Source organism: Pezoporus wallicus, unplaced genomic scaffold (assembly GCF_028554395.1).
Source record: "Pezoporus wallicus isolate ANWC-B61680 ecotype Strahan unplaced genomic scaffold, APGP_CSIRO_Pwel_v1 contig_5787, whole genome shotgun sequence".
Lineage (NCBI taxonomy): Eukaryota > Metazoa > Chordata > Aves > Psittaciformes > Psittacidae > Pezoporus > Pezoporus wallicus.
The window spans coordinates 2024614-2046455 of record NW_026637253.1 but is presented as its reverse complement, the minus strand read 5'-3'; the positions used below and the strand labels follow the sequence as shown (position 1 = coordinate 2046455).

The following is a 21842-nucleotide window of genomic DNA, read 5'->3' as shown; positions in this document are numbered from 1 at the left end:
GGCTGAAGATCAGAGTTGATTTTGGAGTCTGAAATGTTCTTTGTGTTCACAAATATAAATAGTACTGTGGCCGAGAGTTACAAGCCTTCGGATTCCACTTCACCCCTGTTGTGGTGGGTGGTAGTAAATGCAAGTGTTTTCCGTGGTGTTCTGATAAAGCACGAGATGCAAGTCTCTTCTGAATACGGTGTTAATCGGGAGTAAGTGGTCACTGGGCAGCTGCTGTTATCTTACGTAGCATACAACATTTTGCTATGCTCCAATACCAGAGCAAGTAAATAACACATCATGTTATCAGTTTGCTCTTGTTAGAACAATCTGGTTCAACTATGAACAGCACTTTAAACAGATAAAACATTAGAAAGCTAGTTCAATGTCATTTAAAATAAAGAATTGGGATGAAATTGTTTGGTAAAACATTTTGCACGGTATGGGTAACTAACGTGCCTGTCATTGTCTGTGAAGATCAGAACAGACATCTCTCTTGTGACTGACTTGGGCTTCTGATTCCATCAATACCAGGTGGTCTAGCAACTGCACAAACCAAATAAAACACTGCTATACTGTGTAAAAGTTTAATAAGTAATTGTACAGTTAATACTGTGTAAAAACTGTGACACTTATGTAAGTGCTATTTATTGCACACAGTATTAACATTCTGATCTGAAGATGGTTTCCTTGCATTTGAGTTTTTGCTATGGAATCTATTTTGATTGAGTCAACAAGCAAACCCGGGGAACTTTCAAACCCATGGCAGATGTTAGTTGTGCTTTTTGAAGACATCTACAGTTAGAGATAACCTTTCCTGAACATGTTTTGGTAGTGACAGTTCATTACTAATGACAAGTCTTGCATAAAGAGGGTTTGAATAGCAAATTAAGAACTTGAAAATAGTAGCTAGAATAGTAGCTATTTGAGATATATATATTTAGAGGGAGGGAAGCAAGGGGCAAGAGATTCTTCCCTTGAAGACATAGTGCTATATAAACCATGTAGGCACATTTTGAATATTGAGGTATTTTCAGCAGATCAGTGAAATTTTGTGCTCAGTTGCCATCTTTAGAATCTTTGCTAGTAGTAGACTTGACGTCACAGCAATGTGCTCTTTTGCAACTCTCTGCTAATGCATGTGTGTTCCCTGATTTAATGGGAATTAGTGTGACTGCACTTCCTGACATCAGGACATCTGTGATTATTGCTGATGGACATTATTAATTGAGTACTTGCACTTCTGTAGGCATCAGCAGCCCAGCTGTTATCTGTCAGGCTGGATTTGCATTCCTATATGTCCTGCTTTCAGCTGTAACAGGTTTTGTTTTTTTTTCTCCTTCCTAGTAGCTGGTGCAGGGCCCTGTTTCGGCTTCAGTCTGAGAACAATGCTGATAACACACTGATGTTTTAGTTATTGCTCAGTAGCACTTACCCTGATCAAGGACTTTTCAGTCTCATGCTCTGCCAGTGAGGAGGGACACAGGAAGTCTGGAGGAAGCAGAGACAGGACACCTGACCTAAACTAGCCAATGGGGTATTCCATACCACAGTATGTCATGCCCAGTATAGAAAATGGGGGGAGTTATCCAGAAGGGACTGATTGCTGCTCAGGTCAATGGCTGGTGAGCAATGGTATTGTACATCACTTGTGTTTTCTGAGCTTTCATTTCTTCTCTTATTGTTTCCTATTATTATCATTGTTATTGTTGGCATTCTTTCTCTTACCACTTTATTTTATTACTTATACTTTTAGTTATTAAACTGTTCTCAGCCCACAGATTTTACACTCTTTTGATCCTCTCCATCCTGCCCAAGCACGGGAAGGGATATGAGTGAGTGGCTCTGAGTTGCTGGCTGTGTTTAAACCATGACACCATGTCACAGATTATTTTTATTATGTTCCTGTTTGATAATTTTGATAGGTCTCACTGAAGGAACTGGCCTGTATTTGTACTTAGCTTCTAGAACAGTGCTTGTATGTGGTGCATGGAGCTGTTATCATGTAGCATGGCTCTGTAAAGTTTTCTTTTGTCTCCTGTTCTTTGGGAATATGACACAGTCTCCCACAGCATCCTCACAGCTAAACTGAGGAAGTGCGGTCTGGATGATCAGGTAGTGAGGTGGACTGTGAACTGGCTGAAGGAGAGAAGCCAGAGAGTTGTAGTCTATGGGGCTGAGTCTAGTTGGAGGCCTGTAACTAGTGGAGTGCCTCAAGGGTCAGTACTGGGACCAGTATTATTTAATATATTCATCAACGATTTAGATGAGGGAATTGAGTGTACTGTCAGCAAGTTTGCTGATGACACTAAGCTGGGAGGAGTGGCTGACACGCCAGAAGGCTGTGCTGCCATCCAGCGAGACCTGGACAGGCTGGAGAGTTGGGCAGGGAATAACTTGATGAAATATAACAAGGGAAAGTGTAGAGTCCTGCATCTGGGCAGGAACGACCCCAGGTTCCAGTATAGGTTGCAGAACGACCTGTTAGAGAGCAGTGTAGGGGAGAGGGACCTGGGGGTCCTAGTGGACGACAGGATGACCATGAGCCAACACTGTGCCCTTGTGGCCAAGAAGGCCAATGGCATCCTGGGGTGTATTAGAAGGGGGGTGGTTAGTAGGTCGAGAGAGGTCCTCCTTCCCCTCTACTCTGCCCTGGTGAGACTGCACCTGGAATATTGTGTCCAGGTCTGGGCCCCTCAGTTCAAGAAGGACAGGGAGCTGCTGGAGAGAGTCCAGCACAGGGCAACGAAGATGATTAAGGGAGTGGAGCATCTCCCTTATGAGGAAAGCCTGAGGGAGCTGGGTCTCTATAGTTTGGAGAAGAGGAGACTGAGGGGTGACCTTATTAGTGTATATAAATATATAAAGGGGGAGTGTCACGAGGATGGAGCCAGGCTCTACTCAGTGGCAAACAATGATAGGACAAGGGGTAATGGGTACAAACTGGAACACAAGAGGTTCCACTTAAACTTGAGAAGAAACTTCTTCTCAGTGAGGGTGACAGAACACTGGAACAGGCTGCCCAGGGAGGTTGTGGAGTCTCCTTCCCTGGAGACATTCAAAACTTGCCTGGACACATTCCTGTGTGACATTATCTAGGTGTTCCTTCTCCAGCAGGGGGATTGGACTAGATGATCTTTTGAGGTCCCTTCCAATCTCTAGCATACTCTGTGTGTGTGACTGTGTGTGTGCTATGGTCTAAAGGTTCTCACAATTGTTAAATCCTGTGATGTGTTTGTAGGCGAGTGCTGTGACTACATCTTGCAGGTAAGGAGTGGCAAGGAACAAGATCAAAAACATTACTGAATGTCTTCTAGCTGTCCCCCTTTTTATGCCTGCAATGGGGACTTCCTTCTCTTTATGCTCCCAGATATGCTCTTATGTATCACTGAAGCTTGGAAAGCCCACTATTCTTGCAGACCTCTAAATACTAACTTCAAGAATACCAAGTTGTATCCCATTGTAAGTAGTGGCTTGTGGTTGTTTGCATGACCCAGAAGCTCTTAACAGACTCAAGCTTGAAATGTAACTCTGTAGATAGCATGGCTTTGCTTTAAGGCTTTCTCACCCTTAGAAGAGACCCACCCTGCTGATACCCTTTCCAAATTTTAACAAACAGGACATGGTCCTAGTGCACAGCAGCCTTCTACGAGTTGTAATAAGTCCGATCTTAATAAATCCAAGACATGTATGCAATGTTCTCATGTTCTGCCTGCTAATTTCTGGGAATGGAGAGCAATTTTCTAAAGCAATCTGAGATTAAGCTGGTTGTGCTGTAGGTACAGAGTGGGAACTTTGGTTTGCTTTAGAAAATTGTGTTCTGCACAAAAATGTGCTATTGGAGTAAAAATAAGGTAATGGTAGCAGAAGGGAAGGGAAGAAACAAGTCGGGGGATGCAGGTCCATGCAGTTTTGGTTACAGCTTCTTTGTATTTTGCTTCTTGGTGAGTGTTTTTGTCTTTGCTTCTGCAGCCTCCTTCCTTCTCCCTCCCTGAACCTATGTTATAGTGCCCTCCTTGTTGCAGCATCTGTGAGTTTTCTGGCGTCCCTTGAGCTTGTACTGTTCTGATTATGGTAAATGTGGAAGTCTAGGTAAATACCCAGAACTGTTTCTAGTCTTTCATAACCAATTGCAGAACTGTGATGGAAGCCTCTTTGAAGATACTTATAAGCTAATTTGTATTTTTTGTGTTTAGTAAGTGATTGATTTAACAGTACAGTGCAGTCTTTTCTTACTCTTGTTACTTCCTTGTCTTTCAGAAGTCTTGACTTTCTTTTTTGAATCCCCTTTTAAAATCTTTTATGGAGGTCTTTAGTTAATATTTTACAGCAAATATATTTAAAGCAGAGGCATTTATGAGGATAAAATTTAAGTCTAGCAAAGTAACTTGTACAATTTTTATTTGACAGAACTTGCCTTGCTTTTGTCAGACATTTCTTTGGGAACTGGAACTGTGAAATGTTATTGTTCTGACAGAAAATATTTCTTACTGCAAAACTCAAGTTACTTTCACACAAGTACCCCTTTTGCAACATCTGCAGCAATGTAAGTTGAGGAAAGTACAAAGACCACTCTATCTGTGCATGTTGGACTGTGAAGTCTTGAGTCTTGCTGACATTTCTGCAGTTTGCCCTTAATATGTAAAAAGCCTGACATTCTGCAATCTCTGGAGTGAGAATACATCTTCTAAAAGCCATCTTGTGCCTGTGCTGGACTTCTCACTGGTTCTTTCAACTCAGAGGTGTACTTGCAACACCGTGTCTGAAGGGTAAAGCAATACTCATCAGTTTTATGGCTCCATACTCTTTTTATTTTAAAATTCTAAGCCGTTTGCAGGAAAAAAAAATAAAATACTTTGTATAGCAGAGCAAGACCTTGGTTTTGCTCTTGATCAATGGAACTATTGCAAGTTTCAGGTTGCCTTTCTCGCAGGGTATTTAAAGGTAAAGTGAGTTGGCAGAGGCTGCTTGTCCAGCAAGTGCTACAACCTGCATGTTCTGGTTGTCCACTTGATGCCAAGTGTCTTGGCAGGACCTAGGCTTTTCCAGCAGGAGCTGGTCTTGAAGATGCAGGAGATGCATGAGAGATGCACTCCACATCTGTTGATGCAGTGGCAACAACCAAAGCTGTGAATAAAGGTCTGCTTATGTGCTAGAAAAGAGCAGATGGTGCTGTTCCATGAAGGCAAACTTTTTTTTGTCTCCTTCAAAAGCCATGGGGAATCTAGGGAAATACAGTCTGAGTAAATTGGTTTATGCAGCATCTGTGAATGTAAGGGCTCTTTTAATTCCAAACTTCTGATTTGAACCCTGGTTTTGTCTTTGGATACACAGGAGCCAATTTTCAGGATTGTTAACTCTCTGCAGGTTTCCACCAGTGGGACTTATTTGTGACAGCAGAAAGTGTTCATCCTCTGCACCTTGCACCCCAAATTTGCTAGGTTGAAACAGCTGCCTTGTTTGAGTTTTGGGCAGCCCAAGCAAAAAATCTGACTTCTTTCTTTCTGCAAACCCTTGGTCAGTAGGAAGTCATGCACAAATTAAAGAAAGTATTTGTCATTATGTTGGCATATTTCACCATGAAAATTCATGATAAGCACAAGAGTACTTTGAATTATTTTTGTGTAAGAAGCTGTGTGGCTGAAGTTGAAAGTTACTGTTCTAAATTATGTGGTTTGGGAGTTCTCTAGAACTCTTCCAAAAAACTTTTCCATTTTTAAACCCATGGAAGTGGCTTTTTATAGGTCTTAAAAGTGGTTTTAGCAAGTGACTTTCAGCTGACATTGAAAGGAAAAGAGAAAAAAGCCCAAATTTTTCTTTTTTCCTTTTTTTTTTCTTTCCTTTTTCCCCTGGAGGCTTGAGTAAAAGTTTTTCTTTTTTGTTATCTATGGAAATTGTAAATGCCCTGTAAGAGCATCGCATTTTTGTTCTAATATGTCTCTAGAGGTCTCTGAATCTCTTCTCAGCCCAACCTTTAGCTATGCCTGGGATTGCCCCAAGCCAGGTGTAGGACCTTGCACTTGGCATCGTTAAACCTCATGAGGTTGGCATCAGCCCACCTCACAAGCGTGTCAAGGTCCCTCTGGATGGCATTCCTTCCCTCCAGGGTATCAACCGAACCACACAGCTTGGTGTCATTGGCAAACTTGCTGAGGGCGCACTCAATCCCACTGTCCATGTCACCAACAAAGATGTTGAACGAGACCGGTCCCAACACTGATCCCTGAGGGACACCACTCGTTACTGGTCTCCAGCCGGACATTGAGCCATTGACCACAGCTCTTTGTGTGCGGCCATCCAGCCACTTCTTTATCCACCGAGTGGTCCATCCATCAAATTGATGTCTCTCCAATTTAGAGACGAGGATGTTGTGTGGGACAGTGTCGAACGCTTTGCACAGGTCCAGGTAGATGACATCAACTGCTCTACCCCTGTCCATCAGTTCTGTAGCCCCATCATAGAAGGCCACCAAATTGGTCAGGCAGGATTTCCCCTTAGTGAAGCCATGCTGGCTGTCACCGAGCACCTTGTTGATTTTCATGTGCCTTAGCATGCCTTCCAGGAGAATCTGCTCCAAGATTTTGCCAGGCACAGAGGTGAGACTGACTGGTCTGTAATTCCTCAGGTCATCCATTTTCCCCTTCTTGAAAATGGGGGTTATATTTCCCTTTTTCCAGTTGTTGGGAACTTCACCTGACTGCCGTGATTTTTCAAATATGATGGACAGTGGCTTAGCAACTTCATTTGCCAGCTTCTTCAGGACCCAAGGATGGATCTCATCAGGTTCTATGGACCTGTGCACGTTCAGATTTTAAGATGGTCTCGAACCAGATCCTCTCCTACAGTGGGCGCAAGGTCTTCATTCTCACAGTCCCTGTGTCTGCCTTCCAAGACTTGGGTGATGTGGTCAGAGCATTTGCCAATTAGGACTGAGGCAAGGAAGTCGTTGAGAACCTCAGCCTGCTCCAAACCCAGGGTAGCCAGTTCCCTGACAGCTTCTGGAGAGGGCCCACATAATCCCTATTCTCTCTTTTATTTACAATGTAATTACAGAATCCGCTCCTGTTATCTTTTGCATCCCTAGCCAAGTTTAATTCTAACAGGACCTTAGCTTTCCTAACCTGGTCCCTAGCTTCCCGGAGAACATCCCTGTACTCTTCCCATGCCGCCTGTCCTTGCTTCCACTTATTATAAGCCTCTTTTTTCATCAGAATTTTCCTCAGGAGCGCCTTATCCATCCAAGGAGGTCTCCTGGCCCTCCTGCTGCACTTCCTTCTAGTTGGGATGCAACACTCCTGAGCTTGTAGCAGGTGATCCTTGGATATCAACCAAGAGTCTTGGGCCCTCCTGCCCTCTAGGGCTATATCCCATGGAACCTTCCTAAGCAGGTTTCTGAAGAGGCCAAAGTCTGCTCTTTTGAAGTCCAGGGCAGTGAGCTTGCTGCACGTTCTTCTCACTGTCCTGAGGATCTCAAATTCAACCATCTCATGATTGCTGCAACCAAGGCTGCCCTGGAGCGTCACATTTGCAACCAGCCCTTCCCTGTTGATGAGCACAGGGTCAAGCATGGCACCTTTCCTTGTTGGTTTCTCTGTTACTTGTAGAAGGAAGTTGTCTTCCACACAATCGAGGAACCTCCTGGATTGCTTGTGCTGGGCCGTACCGTCCCTCCAACAGATATCAGGGTGGTTGAAGTCTCCCATGAGGACAGGGGCCTGCAGCTTTGAGGCTGCTCCTGTCAATAGAGTGCTTCATCCACACAGTCCTCTTGATCAGGCAATGGAAAAGTTACCTATCTTTTGATTTGGAACAGTAATGGGAGAAGCAGGCAAGCACAGGCTCTAACTGGTTTCTCTTCTTAGCTTGGCTGCTTGGAAAGGGACAAGATGACAGCTGTGTTTCCTGCTGGCTCTGGGAAAAAGCCATTTACTTATCCTAGTGACTTCCTTAAATGTCAGGATATACAGGGTGGTGATAACAAAACTAAGCTTGGTGTAGGCAAAATAGAAGCTTCCTGTGAGTTGTCTTAGATACTTAGCCTCCACTGAAGTAAATCTGCAGTCTTTGTGTGTTACCTACCACTCCAGCTTTCTGTGCTGTGAGGGTATTAATAAGTGCCCATACACTGCTATTTAATCTGCAGATTCATATGGCAACAAGTCTTGAAGTCCTTGGAGGTTTCAAGTGGTGCTTTACCAAATGTCTAGGTAGTCATCTATCTCTTAACCATATTGTCCAAAAGCAATAGCACTAGTATGTAATTTTTAAAAATAAAAAACTTTTTGTAAAGACATGTCTGTTCTCCAAGTATAGCTCTGTCCTGCTGAGCAATGTTGACACATTGTCTCAGCACATAAGTGCAGGGTAGATTAACTTGTTATGTACACAAACCAGTGTTTTGGGTGGTTTTGTATTAGTTTAAACTATTTATCTGCTACCAGAGCCCTAACCGCCACATTGCCATTAAGTGGGGTACTTCTGTGTTTTGTGATGGCAGTTGTAAGCTGGACAAAATGTATTGTGTTATATTGTATTGCTTGTTGTTGTGTTTCACATTGTTATCACTGGTACTATAATTATTCTGTTAGGCATTTTCTTAGACTAAAACCAGAGTATCTTTGAAGAAGTGAAAGTGAAGCCAGAATTAGCTGATGCTGTATTTCACTTAAAACATCTAAATAGAAAAGTAAAGAGAAAAGGCTACAAAGCTGCAAAAATGGTAAAGAAATACGCATGGTGAGCAGCAGTGCTTGGTTTCATGGCCTGCTTAACTCTGTGCTGTCTCACATGTGTGGGTGTGAGTCCATCATTCCCTGCCTTCTAGTTTTACGGGAAGTGAGAATTGTTCATGCTTCTGATAGAAAATGTGTAAGTTCACAGGTTTTTATACATACCATGCACACTTAATTCTTTTAAAAGCAAGTTGACTTAAGTAATTTCTAACTGTTAGACATAGTTAACCCCTTGTATTGATAAAAATAATGTCATGAGAAATGGCTTAAGGAAGTTTGAAGGATATCTTGATTTTGCTTGTCTGGAGTAGCTCTGAAAGTGCAGTGGTGTGAAGCCAGTGAAATAAAGACCTTTCTTTTGGATTGGTACCTTCCTGAAAGGGTACCCTCCTACCTTGGGGTTGCAAGACTTGCTTTATAGTGACTATTTTGCGTAAGTCCAAACCCAAAATTTCAGTGTGCGGCTGGGAGTTGTTGCATTGAAACAGTTTGTGTAGGAAAACCTGCTGGTTCAATCTAACAATCTCTTATGTTTGTTCTCCTTTCTACTTTTTTGAGAGAATATGCAGGGTAGAGGAATGAATGGCCAAAAGACAATGTAAATAAGTATATTTAGAGCTAGGATAATACTAAATTCATGGAGTGCACAGTGGTTCTTATGTGAGATCAGCCTTTAGAAGGAGGTTTTACTCCTTACCTTTCTCTGTCTTGCTAAGGGCCTTGCACCAAACCCCTGTAGTGTCAGTAGCTGCCCTGGATGTCAGGGTCAGTTTATTCCACATAGTGGGAATTGGCTGTTCTATCTCTAATTAATCAGATCTTACTAGTGCTCAGCTGGCACCTTTGGAACAGGAGGGGACATGAAATCATAGGTTCCCAACCACATCTGTTCCACTAGTGAGACATGCTGGGGTTAGAGTTGCAGTGGGGTGCAGAGGAGAGCCGAACAGGATATGATTGCTCAGGCACCATGCTGACACCACTGATGCTAAAAAGGCTAGAAGGGGTGATTGCTCAGGCCAGAGCAGCACCTGAGATATGTCAGGAGCAGGCAAGGAGGCATCAGTCTGTAGTGGGAACAGAGCAAGTATCCTAGTGACTAGGAACTGTAGGGTGAGTTTGGCTGGAGTAAGGTATAGCTCGTATCAGTTTAGGAGTGTAGAAGGAGGAGGGTGTTAACAGGCTGTTGTAGGAGGTTGTGAAATGCAGCTGTGGGACCTCAGGACAATGTGCTGCTTGTGAGCTGGGCTGGGCTTTGGCTGATTTTTCTTGTTGCAGCTTAAAGTACAATCTTTCTTCTCTAGCTCATGGGAATCAGTTAGGAAGACAGAAGTGTTATAAAACTGCTCATGCGCCCCAGGCTGTGGCAGCAGTCATTTGCCTGGCTTCTGCAGTTAGTACTAAACCAGCTGCTTAAATTTTACTTTGTATAGGAAAGCAAGCAATAATTGATTTCTTTGATTTTTTGTTCAGCTGTCCATAAGATCCTAGAGGAGTATTTCCTGGCTTTTTTTGGTTCCTAACATGTAAAAGAGGGATGGATGTCAGAGCAGCTGGGACACTGGGTTAAACAGCTCCAAATCCAGTAGGACTGAAAATAGTGTTTGTGGAAAGGCTATGGCCACCAAAGTGTCCATGCTCATAGGAGTCCCCCAGAAAGGCAAAAGAGAGAAAACCTCTGGCTTCTCACCTCTGCTTTGGGAAACAACTGTAAGCTGTAGGTTGCCCCTACAGGATAAGGTTGATCTTGTGTCCAGACTGTGTGTTTGGATGTTGCAATGACAAGGTTTCTATGCTCAGACATAATGATCACGAAAATCCAGTGCTGTCACCTTGCCACTATGTCTGTCTTTTGGGTTGGTGCATTTCACTGTAGCCGCAAACCATCTTGTTTACAAGTGCTGGCTGGTCATCTGCCCATAGCTACAGAGTATGGGTCCTGCCTCAGCAAAAAATATTTCCTTGAAAATTCAGTCAATTTGAAAGCTTTGTCTGTCCTCTAGGTAGAAGGTTGTGTTGTTAGTAAATAAATAGGGCTTGGTGCAAAAAGACCTTTGGGAAGATAAAAATACTGGAAAGTTCTCCTTGAGACAACTGAAAATCTTTCCAGTGCAGGTGTAGTTTATTCATCTCACTCAAAGTTCTTTCTGTTCTTCTCTTCCTAAGACTTTCATCCTCTGTCCTAATCAGAAACTCCCAGAAATGATTTTTAGTACAAAGGCCTCTACACACATCTGTCGCTTTGAATATCCTTCAAATGAGTGAAGGCCTGAGGCTGGGGTGCAGAGCTCCTCATAGCAAGGCAACAGGCTTATCTATAGTTAACAGCTCTCCTTGTAGCTATTGTGGGGTCTTTGAACCCAAAGCTGTGCTGAGATAGATGTGTTTCCTGCCCCTTTGCCCTTCATCCTCTCCTTATGTCAAACCTTCAAATTAAATGACAGTGTCAGCAAAGAGATTGCTGCTCCTTAATAAGTTTCAATTGTGTTGCAGATTGAAGCCTCACTCCTTACAATGACAGATTAATAACCCTTCTGCTGAAGCATTGCAACACGGGTTGGGGGGGGGTGGTGTGGGGAATAATTATTGTCTGGGCTTTTTTCTTTTAAACTGTGAGGCTTCATTTCTTGCTAGTGTCTGAGGCAGGTGATATTACTGTAAAGCTTTTTGTAACAAGCAGCTTGGTGTTACTCTTTTTGGACTCTGAGGAGCTTGTGGCCCCCCTGTTTGAGATATGCAGAGTGTTCTGAGCATGCATATGCAATAAGAGAAAAGCAGTAACAAAACACAACTATTAAATAGACAGGAAGTTTTCTGTTATATGCCATAGAGTGGCTGCTGCTCCTGCTGTTTTCTTCTCTGGTGCCTGCCAGTGGGGTCACCAGTGTACCTGGGGGAAAGAATCTTAGTGTTTGGGGGTTTTCCTCATTTGGCTTAGAAATCCGTGTCGAAAGAAATGCTTCAGCTGTGCTCCAGGGAAAGGGAGCCACAGTGAGGCGGAAGACTTTGTGGTTGCCCATTGCTGCTCACACCTCTAGGAACATGTGTGGAGTTAGTATGTGTATTGCCTTAACTGCTTTGTGGTTTATAGCTAAGGAGAAATACTTACATTTTTGAAAGTATAAAGAAACTTTGTAAATGTTACTTATAAAATACTTAACAGCAAATAACTTGTTAAATCTGTGTTGCATGAAACAATGGTTATATGGTAAAAGAACTTAAAAACATTTGAGTAGTGATTAATTGCAGATTCTGGTTGTATTTATACTCTCTGACAAATACTTGTGCCTTTTGCAACAAAAGGCACAGGTATTTCTAAGTTTCAGGTGTCCCTTTAAATTGAGTTCTATAGCTTGTCTAACCTTTTCCACTGAGTCACTACTGAAATTGGGAACTGGGTCAGGAGCCTTGATTCACAAGCCTGTGCTTGGACCACACACCACATGCTCTTAGTGCAGGACAGCAGTTTCTTCCAAGGCTGAGCCTTCAGCTTAGGTTGTTCAATATATAGTGGGGGTTGTGGTTTGTTGTAGGGTATTTTTTGGCTTTTTTTAACTGTGTCTTTTCTTGACTTTTAGAATCTAGGGGAGGATACAGGGAGCAATTTTTCTTCATGGTTACCATTTACCACACCTTTATGATCATGTTTCTGTGATTGTTATCTTCCTCAGAGTATCTATTCATCCCTTTAAATCATTCAGAACAACCTAATTTTTCCCTGGAGATAGAATTCTCCTGTGCAAATATGAAGCTATATGTGAAACTAATTTCTTCAGAAACTAACGATTGAAGTTCCAAAGCATTCTTCTGTTTAAATCTCTCTGTAGTTGTATTTTTAAATTACTTTTTTCTACCTTAAACCTGTTCTTTATCCCCATCATCAGTAAAAAAATGTGTATTACAAAATAAAATGTACCTAGCTGCTTACATAGTTCAAAATTTTTTTTGACCACTTCACTATGCACGAGTATGTAGATCATACTAACATGACACGACCTGAAAAAGAATTAGTTCCCCTAGGAAAAAACATAGCAACGGTTAGTCAGAAGGCATTTTTGACCATCATGGACGTGCTTGTGGGTTTTCTGGAACCCATGTCTTGTGAGGAGGCAAGGGTGTGCACAGTGCACACATGCCTGGCAGCACAGAGCCAGAAAGTTGATTTGACACTTGCTTCTGCACAGTGTCCCAGTAACTTTTTTGAGTAATCTGTTCATTTAAATTCAAAACTATGCTTAGCTTGGCTTATTTAAAAAGTGAATAAATTGCATATTACTAAGATGCCCTTGATAGCATAATGTACGTTTGCCTATGAGGAAGAATTACCAGCTTGTTTACTGTCTTTTAGCTTCCTTATCCAAAATAGCCCTAAGGCAATGACAAAGCATGACCTTGAATCTGTTATTCAGCATTTCAGGTTTTGGATATCCCCAAAATTTCCTCCAGACTTCAAGATTGGCATCAACTGCCTCCATTCCCAGTTGAGAAATGCCCATTTTTCTTCACGGCAGTGAAGACGTGTCTTGCATTTACACTGCTGAACATAAACTGCCAAAGATGAGGATTAGTTTCAAAATAGGCTTCCTATTTTTCAAGTCTTGCATCTTCTGCAGCACTGTGACAGGCTGATAAATGCCATGCTGGCAGCGTTGTGCCGTTGATAAAGTAGCTAATAGATTAGTGATGCCGAATGTGAGATGCTAATGGGTGTCTGGAGCTCTGCAGCCACTTGCTCAATCCTTCTTCAAGGGGTTGTATAGCGATACTCATCTACACTCCTATACAGAATAGTACAGGTGAATGGCAAGCAAATGGCATAGAGAGTAGGTTCTAGCATTTCTGGAGATGATATGGAACACTTGATCTCATTTACTTTTTATTTCTTTTTTATGTGCAGCATTGCCAGCTTGGTTCTGGATCAGAAACAACACTTGAATTACTTTTTAAGACATGTTTAAACTTCCTCATAAGTCACTGTCAAATTTGAAGGTGTGGACTGTGAGGTTCACAGCTTGACCCTGCATTAGGAAAAATACTTTCTTTGTTGGTGTTTCAGGCTATTTATAGTAACATTTTCCAGCTGTGGTATCTCAATGCACACAAACAGCCTTTATTAAAACAATCTGTGTGACAAATACTGTGTATTAGTAGTAGTAATCTTTTGCCTTGAAAATACTTACATCTTTCTTACCAAGCTTTTCTTCATCTTTGGTGTGTTGTAGTTTGGTTTTGTTTGGGTTTTGGTTTTTCTTTTTTTTGTTGTTTGTTTTCTTGTATTCAAGCTGGTAGAAAGTTTAGTTTGGGAGTAAGGAGGAAAATTCTAGGCTTTTGAATGTAAGAAATCCTTTTTACGTATTCTTTCTGTTTTTCCAATAGCAAGCAGGTATTTTACTCACAATTGCCTGCACCACAAAGAAGCTGGTGTCCAAGTATCCAAAATGTGCTACTCTGCCTCTGCATGAGCTGGGCTAAAGGGAGACAGGCTGTGTGGCAAGATGAGGCAGGTTCTTGTTGCTGAACAGTGCTGCCCAGCTTGACAGGCCAGTCAACGGTTTGCTGCAGTGTTGCTTTAAAAATGTACTGGTTTTTACATTTAACAAATAAAAGGAAAGCCGTGTCATGTCTGTCAAATGTGTCCAGCTGATGCATTTCACTTTAATGTTCAAAACTTGTTATTTTGGGACTATGATAAATATAGCAGTATCCTTGTACCTTTATAAGGTCAGAAACCTTCCCTCCTTCTAACTCATCTTTTGAACTATTGGGTGCTTAATGTTTGTTCTAAGGAAGCTGGCCATGGACTTTGTGTAGCCTCTTTGGACCCCTTCTACTTTAGTACTTATTTCCTTTAATGACTGAGCCATGGGTAGCTTTAGCCACCTGAGTCTTTCTGCTGGCCTCTTGCCTCAACACTGTTCACCCTGGTCCCAGCTGCATCTTGCTGCAAAACAACAGCCTGGCAGCAGAGATCAGATGTTCATAACTGCATGGTGCTTCTTGCAAAGGTTGTCCAGTTTGGTATTTTAGCAGCAGGTGTATGAAAACACAGTATTTCCCTGTAGCTGTGCTAGCTGGGCCATGGGATACTGAGGGTTAAAGGATGTTTCAATTCAAGCACTAAGTATCAGTAGTAGATATAATCGGTATATCTTCAAAACCAGTTTTAAAATAACTGGTATATTTTATTATGCAGAGAAAATGTAGTGAATGGATTATATCCAGTTGTATAATGCAATTGCATCCTGCTCTCCAGTGCCTCTTCCTAATGCAATAATAATGGGGGATTTCCATCTGCTTTTGCAATGAATTCACTAAGGACAATCTCTGAGCCTAAAAGATGTCTGTCAGTGTCCCCCTCTCTATTCTCAGCTTAGCACCAGTATAGATTTGGCTTTATGCCACTACTATGTGTAAGCTCTTCCCTACAGTTTTCATTCTGGCTTCTGATTTACTATAGGATTTTTTGCTGATGCTGGTTAGATCTGTTTATAACACAGTCAATCTTCCTGATGTAGTCTGTACAGCTAGCTCTTCTTAGGGGTGAGGGGGTGAGAACAGCAGGAAGCTTTGGCTACTTGCCTGGCTGGGTTGATGAGGATATCTGTAGCTGTAACTGGTAGTGCAAGTGGCTTGAACGTGACTGGCCGTAACCCGTCACTGTGCAGAGCTGCATTTCTGCTGCACCCATCGTGTGTAGCTGTGAAAGGCCCCGGGGTTGTTAGGAGCAAGCCTGTATAAACCTCTGTATTTAAACAGCATTTGAAACTTCAGCAAGTTGATTTATCTTGCTGGGGGAGAGGTTCTTCCCCTATGTTTTCGTTGAGTATGTACTTATAAATAAAACAGATCCTAATCTTCTAGCTAATTTTTTAATGATCTTGTTGCATCTGTGTTCTCTTGATAGTAGAAAAAGAGGGCCAGAGGTGAGCTGTCCACTTGTGTCACAGCTACTGCCATCTCATGCATTAAAACTATTTTCCCACTGTGAACTTGAAGAGAATGAGGTGTGTTCTCTTGGTTGGCTTTTTTGGGGGCATAGTTTGGTGACTTTTTGCACTATGCCATGACGATAAGGCTGTCTGGGGGTTTTGGTATTTGGCTTTTGTTTTTTTGTGATGTGTGGTAGGATTTTTTTTTTTCTTATACCTCATCTATTCTCTGGTTATTACCTGTCAGCTTCATTTTCCATCTGGGAAAACAGGTCTATGGATACAGAGTGAGGGTCATGAGCAAACCTAGCATTGACTACTGACTTGTCAAACATTCATCTTCATCTTGCAGTTGTCTGGAACAAGGATTAAATCCCAGATCACCCTAAGGCAACAGGGGAACCTTTAAGTGGGTATTGAATTGTTTACTTAGCAGACCAAAACCACTTTGTTCTTATACATACTCACCACAGAACTAGAGTCTTGTTCTTAGTACATTTTAAAAGGAATGGTGCTGAGTTAGAACCTTATGCTTCTCCAGCCTCCTGGCATGGCACTTCAATTACATTGTAAATTATTTTTTGGCATTGTGTTTGATGCATCCCTTATTGATAGTGTTTTCTGTTTGGATTTTATCTAGGCTGGCTGAATAATTCTTCTTATATTCTTGAATCTTAGGTCTCTTGTCATTACTCATTTTTATCTTTATTTTTGGTTTTGTGAAATGTGGAAAATGCTTGCAAAAGACATAGCTGGCTTCTTTGTGCATGGTATCCAGATTTTAGTTGCCAAGTTTGCAGAATATGCAGGAGATTGTGCAACAAGCATTGTTTGCTTTTTAGATTTGCCAGGCAAAAAAGTTGCATCCTTGCTGCAGCTGTAAATCATTGTGGCAAACATCACTGTTTCAGCTCTGTTACGGCCATGTGTTTTCAGCAGTCATTATTTGCTGGCAGTGGTTTATCTACTCCTTTCTGTCTTTAGGCAAGTGCAGCGTGTCCTACTGTTTAGCCTCTTGTGTAACTCAGGGTTTACATATTATGGGTTTGAGAATGAGGAAGACAAAGCAAGAAATGAAATGTTTTTGTCATTTCAGGCAGATAACCAGATTTTATAACTTCATTGGTAGCTTTGATGTGCTCAGTGAGCCTTTTCCTCTGTAGGAAACTGATAGTAACAATTCACTGCAAAATGTTTATGGTATGCATATGCTTGTGATGTTCATGCATTATACCATGGACGTCATTTGAAACTAGAAAGTTAGGTACAGGAGTAGCAAATCAGTCTCATGGATTTCTTAAATCTCTTCCAGGACTCATAGTTGGGGTGATCTTGCGATATGGGACTCCCTCTACCAGTGGCCACGATAAGCCGTTCAGCTGCTCACAGGAGGACAGGCCATTTACAACACTGCTGGTCAACGTCAGCGGGAAGTTCTTTGAGTATACTCTCAAAGGGGAAATAAGCCCTGGGAAGATCCACAATGTGGAGCAAAATGACATGCTGCGGAAGGTGAGGATAGACCTTTCTTGTGCTTGGCTGTTTCTCCTTTATCTATGCTTCCTATAGATAGATATTTGCTGTAATAGATACTTGCTGTTACTATTCCTTATAGTAACAACACTTCAATGCCTAATTCAAAAACACCTTCTGTATTATATTATGCTGGTGAAACTGTGCTCTGTTGCATGTATGTAGTGCTTTCCCAAAGCCTTTGGTGGCTTTCTGAAGACTTAAAGTGTGTCTCTAACATCTGTAGAGTTTGGGAAGACCAATCGAACAAAAAAACCCCTGATGCTGCCTTGTATAATACCATATAAGGAACATGATAATTTCTAAGTGAAACGTGATGATTAGTGCTTTTTCTCTGCGTTTTAAATCTCTTTATTGTCAGGAAATAGTTACTGCTTACATCCCCATAATCCACCAAATGAGATAGCCTAGTACTGAAAGTGAAATTAATCAGTCAGCTGTTACTCAGATCTGCTCTTTGGCTTCTTATTCTCCTCAGTGTCAGGAATTAACCACCTTTTGTGTATACCAAAGCTAGACTTTGACGTATAGAATTGAGACTTTAAGGTTTGTAACCTAAAAATACTTTCTGCTATGAAGAGAGCTTAGGTGTCTGTTTGTATGTACCTGTCTGCTATAGATATCAAAAGCTAGCTGAGATTAAATTATTCCTAATATCTAATTTAAATCTGCCTTCTTCCAGTTTAAAGCCATTTGCCCTTGTCTATCACTACATGCCCTTGTAAAAGGGTTGTCGTGCATAATTATCATGAATATCTGAAGCTTCTACTGAAATACATGAAAGGGACATATGATTCTAATTCCTGAAAACCAGTCTTGTACCTGATTTGATTGGTCTGCAATAATTGTGCAGTAGCTAGATTTGCAAGAAGCCAAAGCTAAAATAGCATTTCATCTGCATATGTATGGATAACATGTGCCACAGTAAAAGATTTTTAGCAACATTTCTGTTAGAATTTTTTTAACTTAGGGAACTGTGTTTGGGACTGCTGCAAGGTAATCATTAGTGTTGGATGTGTAACGCCTGTCTTTTCTTGATGCTGTTTACCAAGAAGAGCTGCAGCTTTTTGCTGCTGCATATGAATAGAGCTGGCTGGTATTTTCGAGGGCCAGCTTAGCTATTTCAATAACCAAAAATAGTAGTTGTCAGAACATGAGAGAGGAAAAAGACTTAACAACTTGTGTATATCTCTTTCTAACTGAAGTTTCGTATTTTATTTTTTTAGGTAACATTTGACCCAGAAGTTTTTTTCAACATTCTGTTGCCTCCTATTATTTTTCATGCCGGTTACAGCCTGAAGAAAGTAAGTGTAACCATTTCTGAGGAGAATATCCCTTTTTTTATGTGAGACTGATGATTTGTTCAGGAGCGCAGTCTCCATTTCAAGCATTTTTTTTTTATGGCAATAAGAAAAATTTCATTTCCCCCATAGATGGTTAGGTCATATTGTTTTAAGAGAAAATAAATGTAATTTTTACTATAAACACATTAAACTATTTAATCTTGCAGATTTGTTTTCCTTTGAACTTTGCCAGAGGTTAAGAGTTTCATTTAAAGTAAAAGATGTCCTGCTATGAATTGTTTTGGTCCTTCTCAAATATCCAAAATGCAGTAAATTATGCTGAGAATTGGACCCAAACCTGAGTGCCAGTGTGGATATGTCAGACCCTGAATGGCAGAAGGGTCCAGATTCTGCTTTTAATCGAAGATACCATGAATTGGTGCTGGTTTCCAGCTTTGCAGTTAATTCTTACATCTTTTATGAAAACATCTGTGTGGAAAATTTCCTGTCTATAAGCTACATGTAGGATTTAATAGTTCAGATTCGATGTATTCAGTTTATTGAATTTGAACAGAATTTACATTGCAGTAATTGGAGCATTTCTCCGAAACGGAAGAGAGTTTCTGTGTATTAATGCATGTAATAGTGTGCTTATGTTTTCAACAGGTGATAAAACTTCTTCTAAATAAGATTATAAACCTCTTTTTCCTGTGCAGAGACACTTTTTCAGGAATTTGGGGTCTATCTTGGCTTACGCCTTTTTAGGAACAGCAGTCTCTTGTTTTATTATTGGGTAAGTAAACTTCATGATATCAGTTCCATTCTATACTAATGTTCAAGTTGATAAAGTGTTTGTTGAGATTGCCAGATTGCATCAATTTTGTAATTTGCTTGAGGGTTTTATTTGTGCATCCTCCATATAAAATGCAAATGCAACTTTTGCTGAGACTCATCCCACTTCTAAATGGTACTATCTCTTGAAATTGACAAGTTTATAATGTTGGCAAAATATTGTCAATTTCGAATCGCTTGACAAGTTCACTGAACTCAAGAGCAGCATCGGGTTTCTGATGTAACTGTCCCGTACAAAAAACCCAAACAAACCCATCTTGTTATACTCTTATTGAAGTTGACTTTAACTTGAATTGTGGACATTACGTGTAATAGAATTTTAGCTATCAAACCTTGAGATGTCCTTTCAGTGCCCACATGCATGCACATGCTCTCTCTCTATGTACTTGTGTGTGTATATATAATCTTACGTGTATCTGTGCACACACATATAGTTTCATAGCTTGTCATGTTGGTTTACTTGCATACAATCTCCTATGCTGCTAATATTACTGTGTCTGGTGTATGAATATTCTGAAACACAGAAATCCTGAATTGCATAGGTGACATTGGTTTGTCTCAGAGAATTTCAGTAGAGAAATATTTTGAAGGCTATTCTTAGCTCAGTCTTTGGCCTGTGTGCTGCATTGGGAGAAGCAGTTTTGAGTAGGGAAATGTTCCCTTTGGTGGGAAAAAAGAACCTATAAATTCTGTGTATCAGCTGTGTGAACAGATTTCATGCTTTTTTGCTGGCTGTAACTTATAACTTCCAGTTCATGTATCACTTCACTCCTTTCCTAGGTAAAAGAGGAAAACTAATTTTGAGAGCTTAGTGTTACACTGTGGCAGTATCCCACAGAGCTGTAGCATAACCAAGCCTGCCTGAAGGACTGTTGCTTGTGCTTTTCTTTTGCCTGTCTGAAATGCACCAAGTTGTTTGACTTGGACTGTTTTATCCTCTTTCTCTTCAGGAATCTCATGTATGGGGTTGTGAAACTAATGAAGTTGGTGGGTCAGCTCTCTGATAAATTCTATTACACAGACTGCCTCCTCTTTGGAGCGATAATATCTGCCACTGATCCAGGTAGCTTGCTGAACATTTTTTTAACAACCATCCAAAATAATCCCATTGCTATGATTTAGCTGCATGGCACAAAGATATTAACAGCAGATGATTTTCAGTTACGTTATGCTAGTATCTCTGATCCTTTTCTCAGAAACGTATGCAAATTCTGAGTGTTGTGAAAGCTGTTCTGTCTTGGTTTGGAGCTAGACCAGTATGACATGATAGTATGTTTGGAGAAAAATGTAACTTTACTGTTCAAATATCTTCATTTTTTTTCCCCAGTAGGTTTTATGTTTAGTGTGCATCAAGTTGGACTGCAAATAGATGAATCTATTACATTGTCTGGATAGAAGGACTTCTTCCTTTAGCTGCATTGCTTGGAACACTGGATAGTTTAAGAGCAATATTTAGGGCTTTAAGGCTCTTTAGGTGTGACGTGCTTATGTTTTTCCTCCTCCAAATGAACTTCATGTATTACAAGTTTAAGCAGAAGAATGTTCTTGTGGCAGAATAATTAGAGCTTTTGCTAGTCAACCTTCAAAGTCCAGCAGGCTCACACAGGTGTCTCTGCTTGACAGAACAGTCTGGAGAGCTGGTGTGTGTCGGGGGCTGGGGTAGGGAGTGGGGAAATATGAAGCTTGATGTTTAAAACAGATTATTTGAGGTACTCAGTGGTGATTTGTGTGAAAATGGGAAGTAGCTCCTGCAACTGAGCTGAGCTCTGAACAGCTGGTCATTGCACACAATTTATGCAAATAATCACCAGGTGATTTTTGAAGCTCGTATGCAGAAGCATCTTCCAGATCGTGGTCTTTCATCTCAGTCTGAAGTGTCTTGAAAGGATTTTTATGAATATTTAACAGTTTTGCCCTTTTCAAATGATGTGCAAGTGCACACTCCTGTAACACAGAGTGTGCTTAGGGAAATAGGATTATTAGCACTCTTACAATGGCTGAAATACTAAAGCTGTGTCAACAATCCATACAGCCTTTAAAAGCAGTAAGAGCTGCGCTATGTTTTGTTGATAATCTTTCACAGAACATCTTCTAAAAAAAGAATAATGAAAAATAGCATCAGGGCTTTGGTGCTTTTTCTGCCGCATTCCTCTTGATCATGGAGGCTTTCTTACAGATACAGTGCAGATGGGAGGATAACAGAACCACCTCCTAATGGAGCTGTCCTAAAACTGATGATGGAATTACTTACCTATAGATAAACGTGACTAGTCTGCTTCCCAGTTGAATTTTGATCCTGTACTTAAATTTCTAGGGTTTGTTGCTTTAGGCAAACTAGAGTCAGCCCTATCAGCTCATGCAATTGTTCCTGAAGTCAGCCAGTGTGTTTTTTTTTCTTTTCTTTCCATAGTTACGGTGCTAGCAATATTTAATGAGCTGCATGCTGATGTTGATCTCTATGCCCTTCTGTTTGGAGAGAGCGTGTTGAATGATGCTGTTGCCATTGTATTATCTTCGTAAGTTAC

The 21842-nt window shown here is 41.0% G+C and overlaps 1 protein-coding gene across 1 annotated transcript in view; it reads left to right on the top strand.

Moving 5' to 3' along the window:
• The window catches only part of SLC9A7 (solute carrier family 9 member A7), a 74176-nt gene that overhangs the window by 18309 nt on the left and 34025 nt on the right, over nt 1-21842 (top strand). The window contains exons 2-6 of the mRNA XM_057404494.1: nt 16962-17161; nt 18409-18486; nt 19182-19258; nt 20268-20380; nt 21728-21833. Coding sequence (XP_057260477.1) covers nt 16962-17161; nt 18409-18486; nt 19182-19258; nt 20268-20380; nt 21728-21833 — 574 coding nt within the window. The remainder of the gene's footprint in view (nt 1-16961; nt 17162-18408; nt 18487-19181; nt 19259-20267; nt 20381-21727; nt 21834-21842) is intronic.